At 43.0% G+C, this 17,047-nt stretch overlaps 2 protein-coding genes across 2 annotated transcripts in view; one reads left to right on the top strand and one right to left on the bottom strand.

The window, feature by feature from the left end:
- LOC6043657 overlaps window positions 1-6,762 on the bottom strand; it is a 40,080-nt gene extending 33,318 nt beyond the window's left edge. Inside the window, 5 exon segments of the mRNA XM_038250473.1 lie at window positions 4,471-6,011; window positions 6,014-6,246; window positions 6,248-6,400; window positions 6,459-6,571; window positions 6,634-6,762. Of these exon segments, the coding sequence (XP_038106401.1) occupies window positions 4,471-6,011; window positions 6,014-6,246; window positions 6,248-6,400; window positions 6,459-6,571; window positions 6,634-6,651 (2,058 nt within the window). The 5' untranslated portion in view covers window positions 6,652-6,762.
- A 5,362-nt stretch (window positions 6,763-12,124) lies between these two features.
- Window positions 12,125-14,420, top strand: LOC119767986. Its single transcript, XM_038258143.1, has 4 exons — window positions 12,125-12,136; window positions 12,353-12,388; window positions 12,446-13,363; window positions 13,425-14,420. The coding sequence occupies exons 3-4, from the start codon at window positions 12,452-12,454 to the stop codon at window positions 13,659-13,661; spliced, it is 1,149 nt and encodes a 382-aa protein (XP_038114071.1). The 5' UTR covers window positions 12,125-12,136; window positions 12,353-12,388; window positions 12,446-12,451; the 3' UTR covers window positions 13,662-14,420.
- The last annotated feature ends 2,627 nt before the right edge of the window (window positions 14,421-17,047 follow it).

The following is a 17,047-nucleotide window of genomic DNA, read 5'->3' as shown; positions in this document are numbered from 1 at the left end:
GAAAGACAATAGTTTATAAGACCTTTTAAAAAAACTCTGAATTTTATAATTCTTAAAAATTAAGGTTCATTTTAAGCTTTTTTGTGAATTTTTTTGGCGAAAACTTTTTCTTATTCAAAGTTTGAATGTGATTAAAGACCTTTAATCTTTAGGACTCATTAGAAAGATCTTTTGATTACCCATCCAACGATGGGTCGCATGACAGATCCGGACAACGTTTTCATCAAAATATCTGTGATCCGGCCTCTGAAAAGTGTATAAATATCACTTAAGCGCTTATAACTTTTGATAGGGTTGTCAGATCTTCAATGTTTTGGATTAGTTGGAAAGGTCTTTTCAATAACTTTCTAAAAATGTATAACATGACGGGTTTTCTTACAAAACCACCCTTTTTACAATCATCCGGTCTTAAGTCGAAATCGTTTTTTAGCATAACTTTTTAAGTACCTGTCTAAACTTCATATGATTAACTCGGGTCTTGTGGGATCGGTCCAAATCGGTACAGCCAGTCCGGAGATAATCGTGTGCATATATTTTGGTGCACGGACTTACAGACATACACACGCACAGACATTTGTTCAGAATTTGATTCTGAGTCGAAAGATATACATGAAGGTGGGTCTACGAGGTCGAATAAAGAAGTTCAATTTTCGAGTGATTTTATAGCCTTTCCTCATTGAGGTGAGGAAGGCAAAAACGGGATTGCCTCAAAAGGCCGAAACTCAAAAGGCAGAATCTCGGAAGGCCGAAATTCAAATGGCCGAATTATGTCTTTTGCTCAGAAGCCAAAACGTCTGAAAAAGCCGAATGTCTCGAAAGGCAGAATGATTATGGAATTCATAATTTTGTTCATATTTTCACGATTTTCATTGATTATGATGTCCAAAGATACAGTAAACTAACAAACTGACTCTAACTCTTTTTTGTAATTTTAAGCGAAATACAGTCGACTCTCTGGCTGTCGATCTTCTCGATATCAATAATTCTCCATCTATCGATGAATTCTACAGTCCCTTCAATCTGCATACTTTATTTATTATCATTCCTCGATATTTTCCCTTGCTTGAAGGATCTCTTTCTCGACGGTCCCTTGGATTCTGATTGCCTTAGAAATCTCTTCCGGTTGTCAATAATTTTACTTTCTCATGGCTTACATAGACATTTTTCTTGGCGAAACGAAGCTTTGAAGGGTGTTTGACATTAGTTTGTTTTTGTTTGATGGACGTTGCCATAATTCTATCCCATAGCTGGGTATCAAGCAAAAAAAAATAATCGAGTCTTCATTTTGCATCGTTCTGTAAACTGATGATTCTCTTCCTCGATGGTCCCTTGGATATTGACAACCAGAGAGTCGACTGTAAGTACATAATGAGTACATTCTGTTTATTACCGATTGTATTGTTACCATGCATACAAGTGAGTAGAGTAGAATGAATTAAAGCATTTCAAAAGTGTTTCAATCTTGTTGTTTATTGAAATATGGTGACAATAACCGAAATTTGATCATTCGCCAGCAAGTACTTAAATGAATTCAAATGACTGCAATATTTTTTTTGTAAAAAGAAAGAAACTTTAAAAAAATTAGTTAGCAGCAATGCTAGAAAGATATGCCTTCTTAATATCGAAACCAAATTTGTTACATAACTATGGTTTATAAAAAATTTGTGAAGGCAGACAAAAATCAAAATACGAGCGCAACCTGTCAAAGCCTGTTGCGCCACAGGCTCATGTACACGCATACGACAAACCACTCAATTTTTGTACGGCGCAACAGATTTTTTCGCGCAACAGAAGAGATGCGCGGATATAATAATAATAACAACAAACCGCGCGGTTTGCCTTATGAGATTCAGTCTTTTGAACATTCAGCCTTTTAGGATTCGGCCTTATGAGAATTCTGCCTTTCGAGTAATTCAGCCTTTTGAATTTCGGCCTTTCAGGATTCGGTCTTTTCGTAGAAGACCCTCAAAAATAATGAAAATACAAGGGCATTTAATTAAATACCTTCTTTTCATTTTCATTACAATTGTGAAATTAGGATTCTCTTCAGCCACAAAGTGTTCAACCGTCTTTTGACCCTTTAACAGAACGTGGTGGTGGTATCTAAGCGCATTGCAAAAATATTCTCCTCGGTCTTATCTGATTTCAATGTTTTGCAAAATGCAGTAAAAAACTTATATTTTAAATTATTATTTATTTGGTAAACATCTGAAAATCTGAACCATGATTGGAAGCTTTTTTGAACAAAACTGATGAAAAAATTCCATTTTTGTTCTTTTTAAAAAAAAAACTTCATCATCCCGGTACGAGAATCGAACTCACGACCTCTGGATTGGAAACCTAGCACGCCGTTTGTCGAAACCCATCCCCTACCGGTCAGTATTCCCAGTGAGCATATTTACTCTTTTAAAGGATCTGACTTTGCCGAGCCAGACAGGAATCGAACCCATCACCTTCCGCTTACAAGGCGAAACCCGTAACCTCACGGCCACGGAAGCTCTTTGATATTTTTATATTTTTTATATTGAAACTACGCAAACGCCAAAAACTACTTGAAATTTCAAAACTCCATCTGATAGATCAGTTTTATAGATTGAAACAACGTAACTTTTTCAATAAACAATCTTTTACATTTGGCTCGCAAGAACATTGATTTAAAGACCGTGCAGACAAACGAGCAATTTAAATCCCTTTTAAAGTTGATTATTAATAAGGCCGTTTATTTTAGCCTTCCTCATCTCAATGAGGAAAGGCTATACAATCACTCGAAAAATGAACTTCTTTATTCGACCTCGTAGACCCACCTTCACGTATACCTATCGACTCAGAATCTTAAGTGTTATTTATACACTTTTTGAGGCCGGATCTCAAATATTTTGATGAAAAAGCTGTCCGGATCTATCATGCGATCCATCGTTGGATAGGTAATCAAAAGACCTTTCCAATAAGCCCAAGAGATTGAGGATCTGACAAACCTATCAAAAGTTATAAGTACTTTAGTGTTTTATATACACTTTTTAGGCCGGATCTCAGATATTTTGATAAAAATAAGTGTTATTTTTACACTTTTTGAGGCTGTGTAGGGTATTCACTTTTATGAATGCAAGGAAGGCACCAACCACCTAAAGGTGGATTTAGTAACGTTTTTGAAGTTAATGTCACTCAACTTTGCCGCAACTCTGAGCAAAGTCCCTCCAAAGAAGTGAAGGGCTGCTGTATTGACGAGGTCGAAACCTTCAAATACCTTGGGATACACTTGGACTCAACGCTTACTTGGAAAATCCATATTGAAAACCTGGTCAAGTCTAATGCGCCACTTTGTGGACATCTGAAGACAGTCCAGATCCAGCAAAACCGGTGCCTGAAAGCGATCCTGAAGCTGCCTTTCCTGTTCCCTACACTCGAACTTTACAATTCAACTCTTCACAATGCTCTACCTATTGCTGCTCTCCACGAACTCCAAACAACTATACTAACGCATCGCATGGTTAAACTGAAAGACATCCATCATATTTTCGAAATCCGCATGCTGAATCACCAACGTAGGATGAGAATCCAAGAACGTTTAGTCGTTCCCTGCTTTAGGACGGAATTAGGGAGGAGAAGATTTTGCTGCAACGGACCAAGAATGTACAATAATTTACCCGGTGATTTAAAAACAAGTGATCAACTTCTTAAAATTAAACAAAAAGTGAAATTTTTCATCCGTACCAACCTAGCTAGATACTTGTAACGTTTTTAAAATGTATTGTAGTGAGAACATGTTAGTGTAATCTAAGATAATGTAAACAGTATTTGTAACTAATCGTTACTGCAAAGAGGTTTTTTAGAGGAACGCAAGTTCATTGAGACCTTAAGTGCACACGAATTGTTAAACTGAAAATAAACGACTAATTTGATTGATTGATTGATAAATATCAAAAAAAAAAAAATACCTATTGGAAATAAAAATTACAAGCCAAGGTTTCAACATTTGGATGAAAACAATGTTTTAAAATGCATTAAACACGCGTCCAGTTGTTTTTCAATCATTAGTTTTCAAAATATCGATGTATTGACGGATTTTTTTTTCACAACGCAATTGGGGATTTGGTGTTTCATAAAAATTTTAAATGTTTTTAAAGGAGTTCAAACATGCTAAAGATGATTACAAACGCAGGAAAATGCATAATAGTTGGTTTTGAGTTAATTAAACTTTAGTTTTCAATAACATTTTTAAGATTTCTGAAAAAACTTTTTGCCTTCTAGTTTTTCAAGCCGAATTTGGAGGGTGGGGTTGGAGTCTTTCGACAAAAGCTTTGTAAAATATTTGCAACAGCCTAAATTATCAATAAATTAACTAAGAATTGAATAGGTTTGTCCACAAATGGCACTTCGGACTTTTTGAAAATAACCCGAGATATTAGAGGGTATTGCTTTTAAACCCACCGTAACAAACTCTAATCAAATCAAATTTTGTGCAATACTCACATCCAACCCATCCAAGCTCCTGTTCTGCGTAATCTGGAACTTTTTCAGCAAAATCGCCTCCCTCACGTGATAAATGCACACGTACTTGCTCCTCCCACCCGCAATGATGCACTCCCCGTCCGCCGAGTAGCAAATCGACGTAAACGCCCGCCCCGCCAGATTCTTTTCTGCCGTGCTCGTATCCGTCTCCGACACGCTTCCGCCGAGATCGTTCCGTCCCTCGATAGACGCCAGCTGCTGGGCTGTTTTCACGTGAAACACCGACACGTTTCCGTTGAGGGACGCGACGGCCACTTCTTCACCGTTCGGCTTGAACGCCACGGCGACCACGTCCGAACCGACGTCGATGGTTTCGTGCGCGGACGAGGATTCGAGCGCGTCCCAGATGCGGACGGATTTGTCCCACGAGCCGGACACCATGGCGGAGGAGGAGGGGACGGGAGAGAAGGCGAGGGACACGACTGGGCCTTCGTGGCCGCTGAGGACTTCGAGGAGACGGCCGAGCTTCATGGACCAGAGGTAGATCTCGAAGACGTCTTGGCCGCCTGCGGCGACGAGTTCGCCGGATTGGTCAACGGCGACGGAGGCGAATTGCACGGGTTCGGGGGAGGTGAAGGTGCGGAAGTTGCGATAGCGGACGATGTCGTACGCGCGGACGGTTCCGTCGAGTGAGGCGCTGACGAAGAATTTCTTGTTGCCGCTGAACTCTACGGAGGTAACGGAGCTCGAGTGTTCGCTGAAGGTGACGAAGCAGAAGCCGTTGGTGATGTTCCACAGTTTGACCTTCCCGTCGAGACCGCCGGTGGCGAGGAGTTGTCCGTCCGGGGAATAGGTCACGCAGTTGAGTCCGGTGGAGTGACCCTGCTGCTTCATGACGTACTGCTCGCTCTGCCACTCCCAAACGAGAAGTTGGCCAACGTCGGGGACGCCGAGGGCGATCCAGTCGCCGGTGTTGTTAAACGTTACCGAGTCGATGCGGTGCTCGGAGATGCTCAACGAGTGGATCATGCTGATGTCGGGCAGTTCGTGCAGGTAGAACACGCCGGTGGAAAAGGCCGTTATGAGGATCTTGAGCTGTTTGTTGTAGGCGCAAGCGGTCACAAAGGCTTTGGGGTTCTCCTTGCGGGCCTCGTCCGCCAGGTAGTGCCGAGCAAGGCGTTTGTACTTGAAGCTCTGCTTGGGTTTGGTGATTAGCAGTTGACCCTTTTCATCGCGATCTTCGTCCTTGGTAAAGTCACCTTGCAAGTGTTCCAACTCCTTGTCCTTCCCAGTAGCATTCTCAAAGTCATCGTCAGCCCCGACATCATCCTCCTGCTCGTCCTCATCCAACTCCCGACTCTTCTTAGCATCCGGTTCCTCCTTAATCCGGATCAGCCCATCTCCGCTGGTAACATCATCAACTTCAACGCTGCACTCCCACAACATCAACTGACCATCCTTGCTAATCGTATTCACGTCCAGCGTCTTCTCCTCAAAGAAGCAACCCACAATCGCGTCCCGATGCCCTCCAAGTATAAACGGCCGGAAGTTGTTCAAAACTCAACGCCCTGCACGCGCACCGAATTGTCCTTCGATCCGATCGCCATAACCTTCGAATTGCAAGCCCAGTCCACAAACACCGTCTCGTCGTACGCGATTTCAAACGCCCGCTGCACCACAAACGCGTTGTACGTCCCGCTGAGCTCCCCCGGCGCACGGAACACAATTACGGAGTTCCCCGTGCAAGCCGCGAAGAACTTCCCGTCCGGGCTGAACCGCAGCGCGCACCTCCGCCTTGAACTTGTACCGATGGATGACGGTGTGCGAGATCATGCTGATCATCTGCGCCTCACCCACCTCGTTGACCGCCACAAGTGTGCACCCGTTCGGGGACAGATCCAGCGCCGTGTAGTTGTGTTCGCTCTCCAGCGAAAGGGTGTGGGATTTGTTGCTATAAATTAAACAAAGATTAGCTACAACATTCTGGCAGCTCCCTTACTAAAACCCACTTTTTCAAATCGAATATGGTGATCCGGTTCCCGACCGGACTGATTACGGAGTTGCCATCCGGGGTGAAAATAAGCGCGCCTTTCCGGTACACCGAACCGAGCAGGTTGCTGAACTGTAATTCCACCAAAACATCAAATTTAATTTCACCAACATTTGAAATCGAGTTAGACTCACCTTGTAAGCAAACTTCATGGTCGAAAACTATTGAAACAACTGCATTTAGGGGAAAATAGTCCAAAATTCAATGTCGATCTCCAAAACGTGCGGCGAGGCAAGTCGCGTGTTGATTTGTTTTGACGTTTGGAACGAACGCGAGAGAGAGACTCGTTTGCAGAGCTCTCTCGCGAGAGAGATTGTTTATGTTTGGTTTCATTTTCCAGACGTTCCGCAGTGCAGAAATTCGAGCCAAACATTTCATTAGGGCACAAAACCAAAACGTAAACATTCGGGATTGTTCCACTATTCCATTCATTAGTACACTCAACCCCGGTGGACGCTAACCAGTCGATCTCAATTTTGAGATGAACGTTCCAAACCGGCTAAAGCGGTATACGCACTTCGGAAGGAACCGGTCAAGAAAAAATTCAAATGGGCAGCAGCGGCAGTGAAAACAAGCCAGAGAGGGTGAAGAAAAGGCTCAAGAAATCATTGCCTTTCCTTTGTTCTGCTGTGCGTTAAGCTATTTCTTGACCCCTTTCCTTCCGATCTGCATACTAGCCTTAAAAGTGAAACTACTCAACGTTGAGATGAGCAACTTGATCTCAATTTTGAGATGTAGAATGCGATCTCAACGTTGAGATGCGTTCGGAACCGTAAAAATCGCCGGAAAATCCGAAAATCGGCTGGGGAAGGTGAATTGAAGCAATAAATAAGTTAAATTACAATGAAGTAAGCAAAGATTTTGAAATTTTATTTATTTACAGCTTTTAGAAATCCACTTGTACGCCTGCGACTGAACTTTACCAGCGACTCGGTGCCCTGTAAGCTAGGGTCACCGTATCAATCACGACCATCATGTTCCCTCCGGGTTTACTTGCTCGAATAGGACACGTACACCAACACTATCAGCCCGTAGAATGCCACCACAGACAAACAGACGGGACACTCGAGTTCGGAACCATCGTCCTTCAATAACCGAGCCATAACGGTTATTTCAAATGCAATTTAGCTTCGGCATCCACTCACCCGGCGCTGATGGCGCTGCTGTCGTGACAGCTCGCCCGTCTTTCCTCAGTGTGTGTAATGCGAGGTGTAATGTGTTTTTGTTGTTGTAAAGTTGAGCGTGAGCACGTGGCAGCAAATGAAAACAAAAAAATATGATAGAATTCAGGAATTCTAACGGTGATCCACAATCCAGGCTTTGCGGGACAAGATTGGGGCAGTTTCGACCAGGGTCAGATGAGCGGCTGACTAGCGAAGACATACCCTTTGCCCCACTATTAAGCCGATAGGCCTGCCGCTGCCGAGGCTGCTGATGAGGCGTCCACTACTGCGGAGGAAGCCAGATTGTGTGGTGAAGTCATCTCCTTCGAAGCAACCTTGGAGCAATTGCTGCTGCTGGTCGTCCTTTTGGCGATGTTGCGTCGATCGTGAGCGCCACTCAATCTTCATCCACAGTTGTTCTGTTTCGGTGTAAGAGTTTGCGGCAGCGTTTTTTTTTTGAATCTTTGCGACTTTTTTCATCTCATTCGTCACTTTTTGCTGTTTAACGCAACTTAACTACTCCGTGGACACGTTTCCCGCGGATGTTTCGAAACGCCCATCGTTGGGATACATTCCGGTAGATTTGAATTGATTTTTTTTTTCTATTTCGGCGGCCACTACTGGTGTTTTCGTGACTTATATCTTGTATCTTGTTGATCAGGTGTAATGGTTCGAGGTTTCGGGAGAGAAGTAATGTTGGACAGTTTTTGGGAGCAACGGGGAGGACCAGTGGTTTGGTCTCTGTCGTTGCGTTTGTGATGCGTCGTTGCTGATGCTGCCGCATGGTTTGGCCGTCATCTTCGGCCGTCGGTGTGAATGTTTATTTTTATTTCATCGAGTACTGATGATAAGCAACAACAACATTATTTAAATCAGCTGTTGATGTTTACAATCGTTAAGGCTTGATTGTCTCACGCATACACTGACATGACACATGACATTAATGGGTTTGTATTGGTATCTTTGGGCTGCGCTTCGGCATAAGCTCACCAGGCAGCGCTGGCGTCTCCGTGATTTGGTGGTTTGATGATGATTTTCAAAAATTATTTGTATGGAGAGTCACGTCTGTTTGTCTGTGATGCCACCATCCGGCCGGAATTGAGTTGGTTCTGCTGAAGCACGTTCTCGTCGTGGCGGTACTTTTTCTTGCCGGCTTCAACTGGATTACGTCAACTTCGTCCCAGATCGCTTGCTTCTCAAACAGGGCCAGATTATTTGGCGGAGCCATTTTCGTACCCGGCCTCGTTTTTTGTTCCAGGTAACTTGGCCGCCAACTACTGTTGCGACTTCCGACCATTGTCGGAAAGTGTCTTCTTCGGACCACTTTTCCACTTCCATTTAGCTGCCAAGTGCCTTCGCCAATTATCTTCATGTTGTCCAGCCCAGCCGTCACGGAATTGTCCTCCTCTAGGTCCACGTTCTGTTCCTGCTTGATGCCGAAGATACAGATTCCTGACAGCAGCACTCAGTTCCTCTTCCGCAGCAGGATCCGTTCTCGGCGGCCTTGGTTATCACATTTTCGACCGGGCTGTCCTGCCTAATAACGCCAATGTCACCCCGGCAGTGGATCAACAACGACCGAATCAGTGTTCGGCCATCGCTTTGACTTTCTCAGGAACATTTCTAAAAACCTGCTCCTCTTCCTCTAATAAATAATCAACTAAGTGCAAGTATCAAACGAAAAAATCGGCTAAGTGCCGTCGCAAAAAAAAGTTCGCATTCTTCATCTCAAAATTGAGAATGTAAACAATAAAATCTGATCTCAAAATTGAGATGGTTGAATCGAACTTGTTTTTGCGAAATTTGTCTCAATAATTGAGTTCGCCTGGTAAGCGTGTAACTGTCGAAATATTTCAAATATTTGCAAAAATAGTTTCTTGAACACACTCAAAAAAATATTCACGTTGAAGTTACGTGAAAAGCTATGTGGTATTTTTCCACTAAAGTTTTCACGTAACTTCTACGAGGCGAACCTAGTAGAAACGAAATTGGCTTGGCGAGATCATTTCACGTCGTTTCTACGTGCTTCACACGTAAAAGCTAAATAAATCAATTGATGTTTTCTACGTGTTTGTTGTAGTAAACATTATAGTGTCCTTCTAGTACTAATGTGATCTAATTTCAGATTATTTTTTTTGTCAAAAAGAAAACAACAACGATGCAGTTCTAATTACAATTCAGATCAATGTTTTATTGAATTTTACATTGCTAACATTAAAAAAAAGGCCCAGTCCCTCATGTAACCGAGCGGGAAGACCTTTGCGTGCAGCTTCTCGATATCGCTGCCCTGCGTGGCCGCACGGGAACCCGTTTCGAGTTCGTTGTCGTTGACGAAAGCCTTTTTTTTTGCCAGGTTGACGTGGCCGCACACCACCCGGGAGAGGTTATTTGTGAACCTCTCAAAGCAAGTCGGGTGCTCGGATGGTCGGGACGTTTTGGGTTTACGTCATGAGTGGCCAGGAAGAAGTTTGAGAGATAGGCGTCCACGTTCAGATCTTGAATTCCGCGCATCGGTTTGTTGATCTTGCCGGATACAGCTTTCTGCTTAGAATAACATTATCGCGGGCACCACTCTGGCCAAGGCCGATGAGAAGATGGCCGCAAACATCCTCGCACTACTCCGGAGCAAACTCGGCAAAGGCCCACGAGCCGTTTGCGATGTCCGTGACATTTTCGGTGGGAACAATCACCACGACCAACCGCTTATGTTGGAACAGGCCAGATTTCAAATGGCCACCGGGAAAAATATGCTGCTTCCAGACTCTGGAATCCAGAGTTCGGCAGCTGCATGAACAAAAAAACATTTAATTATAAATAAATGCATTCAAACTTAATTAAACTTACCGTCTGGTCTATTTTGATGAAATTTTGCAAGCACAAGTCCGGCAGCAGATCTTCCCGAACGCCATCAATTTTCATACTAAAATAATCACGTGGAAATTTCGTCGAATGGCGCACTCGAGTTCCGTTAAAGTTACATTTCAAAACACATAAAAACTACATGGAAAACCCTAGTGGAAAAATACCATAAGGCTTTTCACGTAACATCAACGTGAAAACATTTTTTTGCCAGTACACTTTCACATTATTTTTACGTGCGTCACGTAAAACGAGCCTAGCGAGGGGAAAATCGGGGCTACGTGATTTTTCTGGTAGCATCAACGTGTGGATTATTTTGAGTGATTCCTTGCGTTCCGGAATTCTGCACTCAAAATAATCCACACGTTGATGCTACCTGAAAAATCACGTAACCCCGATTTTCCCCTCGCTAGGCTCATTTTACGTGACACACGTAAAAATAATGTGAAAGTGTACTGGCAAAAAAATGTTTTCACGTTGATGTTACGTGAAAAGCCTTATGGTATTTTTCCACTAGGTTATTTGGTGTAGCTTTTATGTGATTTGAAATGTAACTTCAACGAGACTCGAGTGCGCCATTCTGTCGAATTTCTACGTGATTATTTTAGTATGAAAATTGATGGCGAACGGTGAAGTTTGCTGCTGAAGTTATGCTCGAGAAATTTAATTTAAAATGGAACAGACGGTAAGTTAAGTTTGATTTATTTTAGTTATAGTTTATAATTATTTTTATTTTTTTGCAGAATGTGACTCCTGGAAACAAGAATTTTCTTTCCCGGCGTCCACCGGATTTCTGGCCAGTTCTAACCTTAGCGGCCGATGTTACCGCGGTGCTTAAACCCACAAAAAATTGCACGGAGTTCTTGGGCATCCAGCTGGTGGTTAGATCGTCTACGCCAAATGCATTGCGATTGTCGATCCGTCGGTCGTCCCCAGAAGGTCAGGCTTCCGGATGTGATTCTGCACGTGGCCAAGAGACTCGAACATTCGCAGATTCGTCGGGACATCACCGAGGTGCCGAGGATCATTGAACACAACAATAGCAGCGAGACTATTGTTGGGACTGGTGAACAAAAAGTCTTCTGCGTGTTACCGGCGAGAGGCAGGAAATTTCGGCCAGAATGAGCACCATGACCAGTCAGACCAGCGGTCAGTTCAGCCGCTGACCCCACCGGACCAATCACGTTACGGTCAACTTCGGTTCAAACTGGTGGCTCAACTTCGACACGGAGCATCGTGAAATCGTGAATTTGAAATATTTATTTAATATTAATACAGAAGAATTCAATAAAACATTGATTTGAAATTAAAAACTGCATTACTTTTTTTTTTACATTTTTAACAGCAGAAAAAAAGCTCTTAACCTCATTAGTACTAGAAGATTCTGATAACGATTACTAAAACGTTCATTTAGAGTTCACCAGCTTATACATTTAGCATTAAAGAGTGAAACACGTAGAATCAATGTGAAATGATCTGGCCCAGCAAATTCCGTTTCTACTAGGGCCACCTCGTAGAAGTTACGTGAAAAGTCTAGTGGAAAAAAACCACATAGTTTTTCACGTAACTTCAACGTGTGGATTTTTTTGAGTGTTATAAAGATTTTACACGAAACCAAAGGGCTTTTGTTAATTTGATTTGGTTAACCGCGGTGGATTTTCTTGAAATAATTCGAACTGTCAAAAATCCACCAAAGCATCTACCGGTGGATACTTTTCTACCACAGATTTTCGTGCGATCAATGTGGTAGATGCTTTGGTGGATTTTTGACAGTTCGAATTATTTCAAGAAAATCCACCGCGGTTAACCAAATCAAATAAACAAAAGCCCTCAACTGTTGATTACGAGAAATCGGAAGCAAAATCTGGTAAAGTTGATTTTTACTTCTTTTCTAACCTTCCAATAACTCTGAAGCTATCCCCAGCAACAGATGAATCTCATACCAGGCAACGAAGTTCCGTGCAATGGACCGTGCCGGAAGCGGTTCCATCCCGCCACCGTCAACCTGGATCAGACCGTCGCCGATGTGCTGCGCACGTCCAACAGCAAATCGTCTGGTTTGTGGTGGTTCTGTCCCGAGTGTCGCCAGACGGTTGACCTGCCCCTGCACTACGTAACGGATCTTCCCACGGAACTGCTGGTTATGATCTTCCAGCACTTGGACGTAGACTCTCTGCTGGAAGTTCGGTCAACGTGCCACCGTTGGAAGGACATCGTCGATCAGAGCTACTCCTTGCGCAAGCAATTCGTTGTCGCGTTCAAGAGAAAGGTCACAATGGATGAAACATTCCAGCCGGAGAATTTGCTTCCGGCTTCTCGTACGAGATTGAACCAGTCGAAGATAATCTGTGTCGAATCTTGGTGGCCTGCGTTTGGCGCTGCATTGACGGAACTGACATTGTATCATTGTGAAATTGGACTTTCGATTCTTCTGGGAATGCTGCGAGAGGCTCCCAATCTCATCAGCTTGAGTCTGTATGGCATCGAGTACAGTTCCGTAGAGGAAATTGAAGCGAATTTTCGGTTGGAAAAACTGGAAGTTCTATCCTGCAATCGACTGTTTGATATCTTTAGAAGCATTTTTCCACGATTGAGAGTGATGGATTTGGCATTCGACGTAAGCGTTGAGGAGGGAGTTAAAGCTTGCCGTTTGTTGAGATCGGTCCAAGGCACGTTGAAGGAGTTGGAGTGTAATTTTACGCAATTTATGCTGGAGCAGATTGCCAGTATGGACCAGCTTCAGTTGACAAATATAGCTGATCGTGGAGAAGAAAATTTAGCGGTGCAACTAAGCCTGATGCAGCCTTTGGTTAGAGTTCTCAGCATAACTGCTACGAACGAGGTGAGAAAACCTAGTAAATTCTAAATTGCAAATATCTAATGCTCGATTACTTTATAAATAGGTTCTCATGGAAATTGGGCGGAATCTGAAGAACTTGCAGGAAATATCTGTCACCATCGCAGAAGATCAAAGTTATTTTGAGCCTTCGTTTCTGGCCGAAATGCCAGAGCTGACTTCTTTATCTCTCTCAGGCCAAGATAGACGGTACTCAAGCTTCAAAGGCTTTCAAAGTACCAATTTAAGCTACTTGAGGCTTGACGCTATTTACTTCATCGACAGCAGCCTGCGGAATTTTTGACCAGCTGCCCAAATCTGCAAACGCTGGAAATTTTGGACTGTCAGCTAGCCAGTTGGTCAGACATTTTTGCCGCAAGGTTGCAATCGCTGCGAAGCTTGAGCCTATGGAACAACAGAGTGCGCAATTACGTCATGAAAATCTCCGAAAAGCTGACCACACTGAAGGAACTCGATATATCAGAGTGCCAGATTCTACCAGAGAATCTCGTCAAGTTGATCCTGCAATGCCCTCGGCTAGAAAAACTTACACTCGATTCGATCAAAACCGTCGACGACGAATTTGTCAGCAATTTGGACCAATTTCCGCAACTTAAGGAACTGGATATCGGGTACTGTCCAATAACGGACAAATCGGTGGAATTTATTGCTGAAAATTGTTCACATTTGAACGTGAGCATCAACTGCGAGCAGGTTTCCAGCGTGGCCCAGAAACTGCTGGAACAAGTTACTAGTTTGAGATGAATCCTTGATTTTTTTGCATCGTAAGGTGAACTTGTAACTGTAAAAATGAAATAAGAAAGGAAAAAAACCTGTTGCTTTATTCGCCATCAAACCGAATCGACAAGCAAGTCAGGGTTGTGAACATTCGAAATTGTTTGTGAATTGTGACTGATCTCTCACGATCTCTCTCAATCACGCAGAGCAGTTTGAATTTCTCTGAAATTCCTTCCACCGTCACTGCATTCAAATGGTTGCTGTTACCACGCAACACCGCCCAAGCAAGAACAAGAGAAAAAATAAAGAAAATGAAAGAGCATGTAGCTTCGTATCGCACGGCTGTTTGAGTGTCGAGCACGGCATTGGTTCGTTTCAACCTTTGTGTGCGTACACTGACGGTCTCTTCGTTAGGACGGTTAGGACCAGTCTTCCCGAAACGCACGCACGCCGTACAAATTTTCAGTGCAGATAAACTTCAAACACACCAGGCTACCATGTTCGAGTTCTCGCCGCACGGCGCACTCAAGTTTACGCGCGGTGTAAACACGGGGTGCACACCTCGGGTACAACGCCGTGCGAGCGAAGAGCGTATAAAGAGACGAAAAAATGACTGCTTCTCACTCTCTCTGTGGCAAACACTGTACACTCAACCCTTACGACCTCTGGATTGGAAATCCAGTACACTGAAAGAAAGGAACATAGCAATATCACATGTTTTGCACATGAATCTACCCCATACGACTTAGCATGTGAATGTCATGTGTAAATCCCTTGAAAAAAATCCATCGCATGAACCGGCAAATCTAAATACAAAACACGTGTATTTGACGTGAATGCTCACATGGCTTTTGAATGGTGTGCACATGAATTTCAAATGATGTTTTAGTATAAATGCACTGGCTTTCCAGTGATTTTCATGTGAGCTGAATATTGCATATAATTTTCGATTTGTTTTAAAATAAGTTTTACTACGATTATAAGGTTTATTCAACACGTTTTGTTTATTAATACATGATATAAATAATAATTACAAATTATTCGAATCAAAACAACCAGATCATCGATCTTTGTTTGCACTTCACTTAATACTTTCCCTAAAAAATGAAATTAACAGTACAGGATCGGCGTCGACGGCACAGTTCACTGGTAGCAGATTCCGGTACCGCTTGTGATGGTATCGCTGCACCAGCAGGAACCGTTACTTGAAGCCGTGAAACGGCTTGACGGCGGTTCTCGGAGGCCTCCACCGACTCGACCTTGATGAACTGGATCGCGTGCCCTTGAGCACGGTGACGAGAAGCCATGTCGCCCAGCACCGCGTCACGAAACTGCCGACGGCTGTTGTGTGTTTCGGAACGCGAATCGTACCGCAGCCAGATTTCGAAGTTAACGGACCAATTGGCCAATACAGCGTCAGGAGCCAACTTTTAGCCGAAGTTTTAATTCCTGAAATGTCATTGCCGAATGTTAGCATTTATGTAATTTTTCAATTTTCACTGTTTACATACTTACCAACAAGTTCTAATACGATTTAATTTAAGTTTTATACACAAAAAATATCAATTCTTTTGTAAAAGAATTAATTCAATAAAAGAATACGCAAATTGGACCGTCTTCGTCCGTCGCCATCTTACGAATAAGACATTTTTTATCCAACACCTTCAAGAACCAATACATTTCAATCTCACGTGATTTTCGCTATGAAATCAAGGGAAAAGTCGAATGGGGCATGCCGCAAGTCCAAACCGTCTAAGCCCATCCCCTACCGGTCAGAATACTCTTTGAAGGTATTTTGACTTTCCCGAGCCCTAGCCCGAGCCAGACAGGCATAAATCCATCGCCCACCGCTTATAAGGCGAAACCCGTAACCTCGCGGCCATAGTTATGGTAGTTCCACAGACAAACAGACGGGACACTCGAATGCCGAACCATCGTCCTCCAAAAACGGTTATTTCAAATACAATTTTGTTTCGGCATCCACTCACCCGGCGCTGATGGCGCTACTGTCGTGACAGCTCGCCCGTCTATTCTCAGTGTGTGTGAAGCGTGTTTTTGTTTTCAAATTGAGCGTGAGCACGTGCGAAGCAGCAAATGAGAGCACAAATATTTATGGAATTCTAACCGTGAATCACAATCCTGGCTTTCCAGGACAAAATTGGGGCAGTCTTGGCCATAGCCTCTTGCCTCACTATTAACCCGGTAGGCCTGCTCAACTGCCTGTCGATGTCGAGGTTGCTGCTGGGACGCCGGTTACTACGGAGGAAGCCGGAGGCATCTCCTTCGGAGCAACCTGCTTACCCTTCGTGGACTGCTGCTCAGATTGCTGCTGCTGGTCGTCCTTATGGCCTTTTGGCGATGTTGCGCCACTCAATCTTTTTCCAGTTCAGTTTCTCTGGTTCTGTTTCGATGTAAAAAGTGCGATGAACTGTTTACAAAAAATGTTAAAAAAAATAATTTATTTGGGGGCAAGACGGCCACCTCCTCCGGGGGTAAGACGGCCACCCGTAATTTGTAGATTTTATTTGATATAGGTTATATTTTTGACGGTTTTTGACTATTAAGACATATTTGTAGATAAAGGAAAAGCATTTTCAATAAAACTATCAATTTTTAATCAAAATGCTGTTAACTACCGTTTCGACAACATTCTTTACTGTGATATAGCAAAACTCATTGAATAGTATGAAATCCTAGCAAACTTTTCACAAAAATCGCTAATTTAATATAGTTTACATAATTTTGATTTACTTATTCTAATCAAAATACACAAACTATTTTTATTGTACCAAATTGTGTTTGTTTTGTAGTAAAAATTCATAGTTTTTCATAAAATGTGGTCGCAATAATATGAAATTCACTGAGCCAAAATATGAAATTTTTTAAACAGCATTTTTCTTTACATTTGAAACCTGATTTTTTCCAACCAAAATAGTTATGATGTTCAGAGAT

The sequence above is a fragment of the Culex quinquefasciatus genome, chromosome 2, assembly GCF_015732765.1.
Source record: "Culex quinquefasciatus strain JHB chromosome 2, VPISU_Cqui_1.0_pri_paternal, whole genome shotgun sequence".
NCBI lineage: Eukaryota > Metazoa > Arthropoda > Insecta > Diptera > Culicidae > Culex > Culex quinquefasciatus.
Note: the sequence above shows the minus strand (reverse complement) of the source record. Positions and strands in the feature narration are given on the sequence as shown.